The sequence below is a fragment of the Gymnodraco acuticeps genome, unplaced genomic scaffold (genome assembly GCF_902827175.1).
Source record: "Gymnodraco acuticeps unplaced genomic scaffold, fGymAcu1.1, whole genome shotgun sequence".
NCBI lineage: Eukaryota > Metazoa > Chordata > Actinopteri > Perciformes > Bathydraconidae > Gymnodraco > Gymnodraco acuticeps.
The window spans coordinates 1,822,727-1,835,958 of NW_022992206.1; the positions used below are offsets into that span (position 1 = coordinate 1,822,727).

General features: G+C 38.6%; 1 protein-coding gene across 2 annotated transcripts in view; it reads left to right on the plus strand.

Moving 5' to 3' along the window:
- Positions 1-11,942, plus strand: part of ngfb (nerve growth factor b (beta polypeptide)) — a 30,435-nt gene extending 18,493 nt beyond the window's left edge. Inside the window, exons 2-3 of one of the 2 annotated variants that reach the window (XM_034205791.1) lie at positions 4,093-4,226; positions 9,817-11,942. In XM_034205791.1, coding sequence (XP_034061682.1) covers positions 9,828-10,415 — 588 coding nt within the window. In that variant the 5' untranslated portion in view covers positions 4,093-4,226; positions 9,817-9,827 and the 3' untranslated portion in view covers positions 10,416-11,942. The remainder of the gene's footprint in view (positions 1-4,092; positions 4,227-9,816) is intronic. The other variant, XM_034205792.1, reaches the window with a different exon arrangement.
- The last annotated feature ends 1,290 nt before the right edge of the window (positions 11,943-13,232 follow it).

The following is a 13,232-nucleotide window of genomic DNA, read 5'->3' on the forward strand; positions in this document are numbered from 1 at the left end:
CCCAGGTGAATAGGGTAATTTTTTTAACTTAAAGCTATCAGCTAGAAATTTCTCCAGTTAATTACTTACAATAAGGCAATTGTCTTTTGTATTACAAGTTTTTCTGAAATAGCATGTTTAAACATGCAAATTATCCATTATCTCATTAAATATGCACATATTTTAACACATTTCAGGAATCGAAATCTGAACTTTGGATACAGCCAGATTCAAAATTCTTGTTTCATTTTGTAGTCATATTAGTATCTAAGGCTTTTACAGAAGGGATATTGGATATCTCTTTTTATCACTCCATAAATCAGAAAATACTGTCAACAGCCCTAAAATATCCATTTTCGCCATGTTTTTAGGTATACAATGTTGTATAATTCAGGCTATGAATTATATATGAACAAACTCTTCTGTAAAAGCCTTCATAATATTGATAGGAATATAACTGGAAGGTTTGGTGTATTTACGTGCTACTGAAGTTGACATTTCGAACTCAGAGTAGGAGAAAAAACTCAATTTGAGAAAACGACCTTTAAAGATTGCAGTGAGGCGCTAGCTAAACCCTCCTGTTCTTTGGATGATAGCTTGCGCATCGACGCACTCCGTGAAGGTATTTCATGTTCAGGGTCATTTTTCTTTTATAACCTTGCTTCGTGCAAGTGACAATTGTTGTCGTCTTCTCTGTGAACGTTTTTTTCGCCGTTCTTTTGGCATTTTGAGATTTCAATTTCTAGCTGAAAGCTAACCAGGAAGCACACCACGTGACGCATCTGAACGAATCACGTTGTCAGAAATTGACACCAGCCAATGAGATTTCGTTTCTTGGTTTAAGACCCCTTTGTGCTTTCACGATTGGTTGGAAATGACAAAGGAAATGACCATATTTGGATCCGATGAGATTGTGCAGGAGAGACACAGCTTTCCAGCGATACCTCTGTTGACATGGTGCACACAGCGGTCGCGGTACTTTATGTTACGTTATAATGCTAACTTTTGGTGAATTTAGGAGAAATCTACAGACGCAAATAGACAAACTATAATAAAATAAACACTTAAATGTGTATTTTGTACGTTTTCCTTCCAAAAGCCTGAAAGAAAACATGTTATGGAATCAAAATAGCACAAAATCTCAAAATTGACCAGTAGGCTACTTGAAAAACGATGTTTTTGCCTGCCGTGTCTCGCCACACTCTTTTTTTGTGAACCAGTCAATCCTAATTTTAAATACCGAGTTAATCCCAGGTCAGATGTACGTTAAAGGATCTTAAAAATATTGTCTTCAGTCAATGTAATTTATGTAAATGTCTGTTTCCTTTCCTTAATATTTGTCCTTGTGGCTGTTGCAAATGGATCTTGTGTGATGCAATAACAATTCCAGACTTGATCTAACAATATAGTATTATCCTGTTGTACTGTAAGGTGTGCAACATCCTTCACTGTAGCATCACCGTTATCTGAGAGAGCAACATTTTTCCTGTGTGCAGTCATCAGGTGGTTCTGCTGCAGCCCATCTGCTTCAAGGCTCAATGCGATGTGAGATGCCCCAGTGCACACTAATGTTGTACGGCAGCGTTATGTGCATATTTGTAGCCCACCTAGTAGCTTGAATGAATGTTGCTATTCTCCTTCACGGCAAGACCAGACTGCTGACTACATGTTCCTTAACCACAGAGCAACCGCTGTGTGTCGACGGCCAAAATCTGAGCCTCAAATGACTGGGACATTTGTTTTCTGTTAACGTGATTGCTCTTTTGCATGATACATAAAATAATAGTGTTGCAGATTTTAAATAACAACATGAGGCATTTATTCACATCTTGTAATTTTCAGAAAACTCATTATATTCTTTGCACAAATGACACATTATACATGACAAGAGATAGTTTTTCTCTGCTGCTGTAATACAGTTAATTTAAGAGGAATTCTCTGGCATTTCAGATAAGGTGAGATTGCCCCAAAAACAATTCTCTTGCACTCTACAAACCTTAGTTCTTCAATAAATTCACATGGGAAGCAATCAAACTTTTTATTTTTATTAAATTCTAAGCAACACTTACTGACACTGATGTCTTAGAGTTTAGAGATTTTTTTTCAGCTCATGCCAAAGAGACAACTCCAAAAAGAGTGTTTTGAAGTGAGGCTAGTAATCTAATTAAAAAATAAAATAAAATGGGAGAGGAACATTTGTGAAGGGCAACGGTCGTCCACAAACATGAGACAAACAAACAAAGAACAATATCCTATTCAAATGAGAGAGAAGAAGTCTACAGACATGTGTTTGGATCATTTCAATTGAAAAAACATGTAATACTTGGGTACCATTTAGTCAGGAATACATCTGTTGTTAATTTTAATCTTGTGGTTATGTTTTTCCATGTAGTAAACATCTTTAACCTTCTCCCTTCATTGTGGACTCTGGCGCTGCAGCCTCAGCCAGGAGACTGATCCAGCCCAGATCACTGTTAAGACCTCAGTTATAGACAACCTTACAGTGCTTCTGACCACACATGTCAGTGCAACTCCATGACTACTGAAAACCTCTGGAGAAACATACTTCTTTTTTTACATGAAACTGTTGTATTCTGATTTTTTCAGTTTTAACCACCATGTCTGCCTTGTGCATTTAAACATACTTTATTAGGGTTAGTGGTGGATAATGAACCTGGGAGGAAGCTTCTTGTGAAGGTCAGATTTAACACCTACAGCAGTTGGGTAGTCCAGCAGTTAATTGATTTGCACTATGAGGGACAAATAGTTACACAATTTGAGAGAGTAGACAGACTCAGAGTCATAGGAACAATGTGTCTCCATTGTTAAACAGCCCGTCGTGGACTGAAAAGTCACAGATTAAAACGCCATGACAGCCAGAGAGCACCGTTGTCGTGGTGCTGTAAAACGAGAACACTTCCTGTGCTGGCATACATTCTTTAGTTAGAGGAGTAAACTTCAATATTTACAGGCCTTTTACTGCTGTTTAGGAATAGCTTACATTCCTGTCATTTTGCAAGCGAACTGTTTTTCTAACTTCTTCAGCCATGCTTAAAGGTAGCTACTTGCAAAGCTACAGTATCCTCAATTTAAAGAATATACAAGTATGTTTTCCTGTCTTTTGTTTCTGTTTGTGTCAGGTGATTGACACTAAGTACGTTTGAACATAACACTTAACTCAAGCACACTTAGGCTCGGTGACACAAAGATAAAAACAAAATGACAAAACATAATTAAGGCTTCTGGTTTTCAGTGATGGATTATCTTTAATGAACGGTGTCTGTGTTTCATCACTGCAAACATCTTCATCAAAGCACTGGATGTAGGAAATCATGCTTGATGGAAAACAGACTACAAACAGCAATATCAATATTTAAAAGATGTTATGCCGTGTTGACAGCTCATCTGGTTTGTATATGAGGCTTTATACACAAAATTCCTCAATGCTCTGGATTCTTCTTTTTTCCTAAGAAATATTTCCTCATTAAATATGTCTCAATACATCTCGTGTTTAAACAAACCTTTCAAAAACGGATGGGTTAGAGATTGCTGATAGAAATTACAGCAGTAATATAAAATACCCTAAATAAAGTACTCAGATCCCTTGCTTCAGTAAAAGTAATATTACATTACAAGTAAACGTCCTGAATTGTAAATGTTACAGAAGTCAAAGTAAAGAGTATTATTAGCAAAATGTATCTAAATGTATCAAAAGTCAATATGCAGAATGGCTCTTTTCACATTATCCAAATAATTTTTAAACATTGGGTAAATTAGTGTTAAAGTACTGTACAAAAAAAATGTATAACACACAAATGTATTGTATGTACATCAAATAATTTAGTGGAGTAAAACAAAATAGTAGCATAAAATGGAAAAACTTAAGTAAAGTACAAGTATGTCAAAATAGTACTTGAGTAAATGTACATTCCACCGCTGCATGTTACCACTTTTTACATTATGCAGGTCTTTTTTATTTCTGTATGTTCAGTATGTGAGGATCTGGTGAGCGGGAACAACATATTAACTTTGTTTCCAGTATGGTCCTCACAAAGTATGTGTTTACAGTGGGTTTATGAGCCGGGCGAGACACTTTCCCTGCTTGTCTCTCAGCAGGGTGCGGAGCGGTGTGGAGCTGGATGGGGGCCACAGCCGGGCCTGATGCAGGAGCCCAGAACACAGCGATCCCTGATCACGTCCTCTAGAGACCGCCGAGGTGCTACAGTTCACGTGGAGACACTGAGAAGGTACAGGATAGTACTCTGCAACACAAAGCACACAAAACGTAAAAGAAACCCCATATCAGTTGATGCAACAGCTTGTGTCACAAACACAACATACAGCAAACTGCGTAGTCTCATCAAGTGTGTCAAAAAAAAAAACATTTCCTACTCTGAGACTGGTCTTTAGTAAATGCAGTAGATATTCATCTCACATTTCATTCTTTAAAAGGATCATCATTTTACACATCCTTGTGAACGTTTAACCCTTTTTTCAAACTGGTTGTGTGATTTCTTTTTTATCTCCAGGGAAGCAATTAAAAACAATACATTAAGGTAGGGATGAAATAATAGGAAGTTGGCAGCAATTGAAACAAGCAGGAAACGGAGTCAAAATAAGAAAAACAAGTTTAGAGACCTCCGTAGCTCTCTCAAAGTGACTGATGTGAACATGTATGGTTTTATTTGACTTATATCTCTATCTTAAGTATAACATCTCAACTTTAAGCAGGTTAATATACAGTATATGGGCGTTCAACTATATCATCTTCACTGGGTATTCCTCTGTTAAAGATAGTGGTATACACAAAGAGGAACACCAGGGGAAGATGGTATACAGTAGTTGATGGCACAGGTGTAACTAATACTAATAATTAGTGGTATGGCAGGTAAACAAAGAGCAAAACAAATAAGAGTGGGTTATCTGAGGCTGAAGCCATGACCACAATCATGTGCAATCCATGTGCTTTTAAAATGGGCTCCATTGACAAAAAGAGTCATGTTTGCTTACTCAAATCTCCTGTTGGCCTCCATGATAAAACAGACACATTTGTATTGAGTATTGTTTATAATAATCAAACTATGTAACTCTGTGTAGTTAAATATAAGAAATAGTCTATGAACAAAAAAACAAAAGAGACTTGCGAGATGCTGTGCTCACTTGTCATCAGCCTTTAGCTCTTTTTCCAATAGATGAATGTTCCCTGCTTTAAAAAATTGGTACATAGTGTCAAAAGAAAAAGTAAACAGTTTCCCCTGCACGAGTTGTCTGTTTACATCTTTATACTAATCATCCTAACATCAATGCAGTCGAAGGATTTTTTGTCCGTCCAAATGTTGCCCAATTTATTGGTGTAATCATCTCTCACATGGTGCACTATGATTCTTCTTTTGATGTGTTGTGCCAACATTTTAATCCACAAGCACTCACTCTGACACCTGAGGCAAACGGAGCGTATAATAAAGCTTCCCGACCGAGCCTGCTGCTGCGGCATCGCAGGTGTTAACACGCCTGCTGCATTGTGTTCGACGCAGCACGCAGCCTGTGGATTTAGACGGGCCAGAGCAGACAGATGTTGTGTTGAGGAGCCGCAGTGATGGAAACAGAAACTGATGGGATGTCACAACATTGTCTCAGATTCCTGTGGGTAATGTGACACCTATTTCCATGGGTAACTTACATAGACAAGATCCATTTCATGTTCTTAAAAAGGAAATTCAGTACCGTTTCTGGAGAATTGCACTATATTCTCCCTGCTTGCCCAGAGATAATCGTTAAGTCTGAAAGATTACATTAAACTCTCTGTTCAGATCGTAGATGTCTATGAGAGCAAATTGTGAAAAAAGGTATATGAAAGCGTCAAACTCATCCATAAAATCATGGATATTATGCTGAATACAGAACACAAGAAACAAATATCCATACAATAAAACCATAGATTTAAAAGAAATAGCATTTTTCATATCTCCTGTGAAAAAGAGAAAACCCTTTAGTGTGTGTGACGTGATGCATTAGCCTGCTGCTGCACAAAAACACCATACTGTAAAGTGTTGCAGATGTCCTTCACCCTCCATATTTCTACATAACCAGAGTTCAATGTGATCTCTGTGGATGTTATTAGGTGGATTTTTCACTATTGAGCATTAAACTAGAAATAGAACATTCAACCTTGGTGTACTGCCACTGTAACATGAGATTATCCCCTGAGGAAGAGAAATGATTGTGAATCTCATGCAAAAACTATGTTAAAACTGTTGCTATGAGACGATAAGTGTCAAACCCAGTATTAGGCAAGGTGTGTTTTCCACTTTAAAGTGGAGCTGCTCCTATTAGGTCAATCTCACTGCTCAACATGTTGTGCCTTGACACTGTGAAGGAAAAATGGGGAGTATCCACACATCAGACATCTCTGCCTCACAAGTCTTTGGAGCTTTAATCCAGCGTTCAAATCCTCTGCTCTGCACCTGGCCTACATACAAGACAGCTACTTGTCAAAAACATAAACCAGTAACAAGAAGTTAGTCTTAGTAAGAAGAAAATGATTTTCTCTGAAAGAGAGTATTTTGTCAGATTACTTTTGCATGGGCGGACTTTCAGACATTGGGACCCTAGGCACAGACATGCAAGATGCCCCACCACCTGTCATATAAGCAAGGCACACAATATAGTTGATGAGATTCTTTTGGTAGTTGCTTTTGAGTCATTTTGTACTCCTGTTGACACTATCATCAGTACATGTGTGTTTCTTTTAACTTGTTTTTGACTCTTAGTAGTTGTTTTGTGACTCTCCGTGGTCTCTATGTGGTCATTGTTGGTGTGCGCCTCTTTGAGGGACATTTTAACGGTGAAGGCCATTGAGTTTTCTGTACCTGTTCACAGGGCCGTTTCTTCCTATATGCGGACTATGCGGGGGCATAGGGCCCCCGCGGCCACTAGGGGGCCCCCAAGCTGAAAGTATTTTTTATTTTTTTTATTCATCAAAAAAACGAAAAAAGTTTAATTCATACACACAAAGATGAACAAAATTAGTAGAAGCGGGAGGACTGAAGCATAGCTTGTGGAAAGTAGCCCTCCCGTGCATCATCCTAATACAGCGGCATTATTCCGTCAAAAACGTATATAGAAATGAAGGAGTACAAAGAAATAAAGAAAACAGGATAACAAATTAAATAAGAGTTAGGGCAGGAAAACAATAAATGCATATATATATATATATATATATTAGGGCTGTCAGTCGATTAAAATATTTAATCGCATGATTGTCCATAGTTAATCGCGATTAATTGCACATTTTTGATCTGTTCTAAATGTAACTTAGAGGAATATTTTTCAAGTTTGTAATACTCTTATTAACATATGAGTGGACAAATATGCTTTATGCTAATGTTTATTATCATTTGAACAATGACAAATATTCTCATGAATATTAAACACAACAACCTCTGAACATTACATATTTTTATACAGTTGTTGATGTACAGCACTTTGTTCAACTCTGTTGTTTTTAAATGTGCTATATAAATAAAATGGATTGGATTACAAATATTCGCCTCAATTCAACCTGGAACCTCTCTCATACAATACAGAGTGTGCGTGTGCGTGTGCGTGTGCGTGTGCGTGTGCGTGTGTGTGAGAGAGATGGATCGTTGGAGCTATGTGCAACTCAAGGCATATGCTCGAACGGGAGCTGCCTGGACGCTGCAATCATGTTGCGCACTATCCGTGCTGAGTGTGCTGACTTTTCGTACAATGTCCCACTGTCTGGCTTCCTGCATAAGGTCAAGTGCTCAGCGCAGTTGTGGCGAAATGTCGCTCCTCTGTTTTCATTTAAACAGCTCCTTATATCCGTTAGCGCAGCTAGCTAGCACCAGATGCTAACAACAACAATGCACGTAAGGTCTCTCTCTCGCTCGCTCAGGCCACACATACACACACCCTCCCGGTCCTCCCAATAGCCAGTCGGTGCCTGCCGGTGAGCATGGAAGTGTGGTCTGCCACAAGCGGGCAGCAGGAGCGGGGCTGTCAGCATCAGCTTGTAGATGGTATTTTAAACTCGATGCGCTCTGAAACTACGGGGCGGCCGAGGAAAAAAAATACACATGCGTTAATCGCGTTAAAATAATTAGTGGCGTTCATTTTTTTTTAACGCGTTATTAACGCGTTAACTTGACAGCCCTAATATATATATATATATATATATATATATATATATATACGAAAACTAGATATAGGGTCATTTTCTGCACATGTCAATAACAGTTTCAACTATCTTTTTTTGGAAATTAAAATACTATATATAAATAGGTACACATGCACTGGGAAAATGAATAATAATAATAATAATAACAATAATAATATATGCGTAATTGCATATAAACATTGTGAACACTTATTTTCAAGTTACTTTTTTTACATTCATATGTTCACGCTGTGGTTTGGAACTGCTTTTGAATGTTATTAGACATTTTGTTATGGAAAATGTTGTGCATAATCAGTACTGTTTTAAGCTGTACTATCTCAACACATTTTAATAGATTGAGTTTTTTTAAATATGGGAGTTGTGTGTTCATATTTACCAACACCACAGACTATTCGTAATACTTTTTTTTGGGATGTTATTATTTTTTGTAGATTTGTTGAGTACGTGTTTCCCCATATTTCGGAGCAGTATTAAAAGGTAAGGGAGAAATAGACTGTTATAAAGAGTATATTTTCTTCAAGAATGTTCTTAGTATGATACCAAATACCTATTGTTTTTGACAGTTTAGTCTGTACATAATTTATATAGTGCTTCCAATCAACAAGCAGTCCTAAAAATGTACATGCACCAACTTTTTCTATCTCTGTATTGCAAATCCGTATAATGCAGTTATTTCTACTCTCAGACTTTGTATTGAATAACATGTAATTTGTTTTGGCCACATTAAGGGATCATTTATTAACTGCAAACCAGTTACATAGTATTTTTAATTCTGCATTCACAATTTGAACAAGATCGCCAAGATTATGATGGGAGCAGAGAATTCAAAGTTCAGGTTCAGCCTCAATATATTTGGGGAGAATTAAAATGAGCCGTCTTTATTTGTAGACAGCCAAGACCCTCCTGTGAGTGTTCGGTGAAGCATTATATGCTTACAAATCCAATGTAGGATATAAACACGACTAAACTGCAATGATAGCAAAGCTGTGGCTTGGGTTTTTGGGGTAATAAAGTCCAAATCATTGTTGGGCTGACAGCTGAGAAAATGCTGCATCTCTTGCATTTATTGACATAGAGGAGCCTTATTGTTTACCTTTTTAATATGATTTTTTGTAATTTTCAATTGCTTGGTTTTCGTGAAATTAGCCTGTTTTCCTATTCAAGTGTAACAGATTGATGCATCTCCACAGATCATCTTAAAGGCTTCGGAATCCCCCCCATTGTAGTTAAAAAACTGTCAAAACTAGGGCCCCCAAACAGCATCTTGCATAGGGCCCCCAAAAAGCTAAAAACGGCCCTGCCTGTTCAATTATTAATCCATGGACTTTAACACCCCACACACACAAATCTGGCACCAGACACTTTTTATGCTGCTATGGACAGTTTTGCACTAATGTACATTTCTCAAAGATATTGAAGTGACTGTTATTTTATATTGATTTGTGTGCTTTTATTTATGTCTTAATGTGTGCATGTGTGTAAATGTGTTTGTTGATTGTGTATATATATATATATTGTATTCTCAGTCTGTACACACAAACTGAAAGATTGACTTTGACTTTGATGAATGTTTAAGAAACACAACACACCAGTACCTATACATCTGCAGTAACAGTGTTCTCTGTGCTTGTTGACAGGTGGTGTTCTCATGAGGTCGTCTATGCTGGTCCTGTTCCTCCTCTTCAGCGCCCAGGCTGTGGCCGCCATCTTAGGAGCAGCACAGCAGCAGGGTCCAGGCAACAACTCCAACACCATCCCCACAGTGGACCCCAAGCTCTTCACCAAGCGCCGCTACCTCTCACCCAGGGTGCTCTTCAGCGACCAGCCGCCTGATGCAGATCCGGCGGGGTCCCAGGGGGGCGGCAGGAGGACCCCCAGGAGAGCGGGGCAGCCTCAGCACAGAGGAGTCTACTCAGTGTGCGATAGCATCAGCAACTGGGTGGGCAACAAGACCAAAGCCACAGACATCTCAGGCAATGAGGTGACGGTTCTGCCGGACGTGAACATCAACAATGTGAACAAGAAGCAGTACTTCTTTGAAACGACGTGCCACAGCGAGCGCTCCGGCAACTCCGGTTGTTTGGGGATCGATGCCAAACACTGGAACTCCTACTGCACCAACTCACACACTTTTGTCCGAGCGTTGACCTCGTTTAAGAACCTGGTGGCCTGGAGGCTCATACGCATCAACGTGGCCTGTGTGTGTGTGCTGAGCCGTAAGTCATGGCGTCAGTAAAGACTTTCCATTCACATCACAAACACACTCAATTACAAACACAGACATGCTCATCACCAGAGACTTCTCATCCTCTAAACAAAGTAAGTTATTAGTATATGTCAAAGTATCAGGACTGCATGTATATACAACAGCCCTGGGTCAAATAGTATCTGCTAGTAGCGGGTACATTACCAAAGATGCTGTGACACTTAGCATCATACTGTCCTTGCTGCAGGAGACACCACCACATGTGTTAAAATGTGTATAAATCCTTTGTGACATTAATTGTCACAACACTTTTTTGGGTCTAAACACTTTACAGTGTGTTTAAAAGAAGTGAGCTTACCAAACTTCTACAGCGCACTCCTCATATCTGCCAGTTCCTCTTCACAGCAGACATTTTGACACATCACTGCAGATAAACACAGGTATTATCAATACCACTCATTATGGCTCTGGTATTGTGGCTCGCTGGAATTAACTGGACCTTAATTACCTTAATCAATTACACCTGTGTACACCCTGCAACCACATGGCAAAATGGCTGCTGTGAATGTAGCCTATTAGCTTAGAGGCTGCATGTATGTTGCATTGTGGGTAATGTAGACACCATGTTTTGATGCATGGAATTAAAAAGACAATATTTCTGGTTCTGCTGCATCGATTTTGTATTCCTTTTGTATTTGACATTTAGTACAGTTATTAAACAGTATCAGAATGTGTGCCCTGTCCTAAATTCAGAGCATTTTTAAATAGTATGATTATTTTAAACTTGTTGTCTATTTCCAGAACAACCACATCCAGCTACAGTCCTTCTCACACTGCATAGATTTTTACTTTACCTTTCATTTTTAGCAATTTGATAAACACGGGTTAAGCTGAATGACAGCTCAACTTCTCCAAACTAATAATATAAGAAGCCACAGATGATTTAAGATTGGGAATATATATTTTTAATGAGTTGCAGCCGTCGATATGTCCATAATGACCTACTGCAGAAAAACTACATTTAAAATAGCAATGTAACCTTATCGTGTACTTTATCATGTTCTACTTCCACATGACCTTTAACCTACTTTCCACCTCTGCAGCAGATGTATTTCTAACCTGATACGATGACCTCTAGTGGCATACAGGTGACAACTACAAGACATTGAAACTGGGTTTTACGTAAGCATACACTGTATTTCATTTATATAAAGTATTTGGTTGAACTAGACCCTGGTGCATTTGAAACTGCAGCTTATGAAGACACATAATTGGTGTTTAACAAACTACCATAGACTGTATAAAACTACTTTAAAGACATCACAGGTTTAAACCTGTCTTATACCGCAGCTCAGTTTGTGCACATCAACACAATCATGCTGATTACAGTGTTTTATTTTCTCCACCCATTATATATTCCTATAGCACACCACACTCACTATAAGTGGACTGAAGCAACCCACACAGTTTAGAAATACAGTTTGACCCAGGTCTGATATAAGAAAACTTTTGTTAAAATGTTGTTGTTTATTGTTATTTATTAAACACTTACATACATGCACTGTGTGTTTCTTGAAGTTTGTTGTTTATGTATAAAATATATTGTTCATCAGAGACTGAGGACAGAGCAATCCCTTTAAACAAAAAAGAAAATGTAGTCTTTAGCCTTACAGAAAAATGAGTTGAAAACCCATGTGGTTTCATTTTACAGCCACTAATTTGCTGTTTTGGCTTAGCTTTATGTTTTTCCCCTGCTCTTTATTCTACAGTGGATATGAAACAATGGGAACATACATAAACATGTATTTATGAAGGTCTGTGATTCATCATCTAACTCGGGTGCGTTCACACCTGCCTTGTATAGTCCGGTTGAATCGAACCCTGGTGCGGTTCATTTGGGTCGGTGTGAACACAATCCGAGACCTCTTAAGTGAACTAAACAACCGGACTCTGGTCCACTAAAATAGGTGGTCTCGGAGCAGGGCCGGCCCTGACCAAAAAAAAAATAATTCCAATGTTAATAAAATCACACAGAAGCTGTATATGTTTTTTGGGAGATTTTTTTATTTGAACACAAATACAACATTAAAACCTATAATTGCAGTCAGCAGCCTCGCCAACACACCAGTGCTTTCTAAAGGCCTATTCACACATGGCCCCTCCACTTGCTCCCTGCTGAGGTCAGACAGGGCAACAAGTTGCTCCTCTGCTGACAGGCACACAATCCACCTGTACTAATATACAGTCCGTGAGAGACTAATTGCCTCACCTTAAGAGCTGGATGTGTAAGAAGTACAACCCAGAAACATTTACTAATTTAAAACAAAAGCTGCTTTGCTGAACACTTAAACATACTACTTCTGGGTACCGAAATATTTGCTATCAATCACTTCAGTCTTGGTTAAAAGCAAGATTTAGCCAAAATCCAACCATTAAAATACTATAGGCCTCAATCTCACACCTCAACACCTTACCTTAGCCTGACTCTCCTTGCCTTTCTTGAAGCAAAATTATCTATGACATCATCATAAGACAGCTGTTTTGAGACCACATGGTTGATGCTTATGATGGATAGTCCACTGTCCCATAGAAGCTCTCAGGTAAGTTTTGACCAGTTTGAGCTTTGAGAAGCTTCTTTCAGCAGCAGCCACTGTAACAGGAAGAGTGGCAGAGATTCTCAGAGCAACCCACAAATTGGGGTACATTTCTGTCAGCCTCTTCTCATGAAGGAAGGTCAATAGTTCCATGTTTGTCATCTTCTTTGATGGCAAATGTGGAACATTTTGCATTTCTGCAGCAAGTTCCCTGCCATCAATGTCTGGTTGTCCATCATGGGTCAGAGCAGAG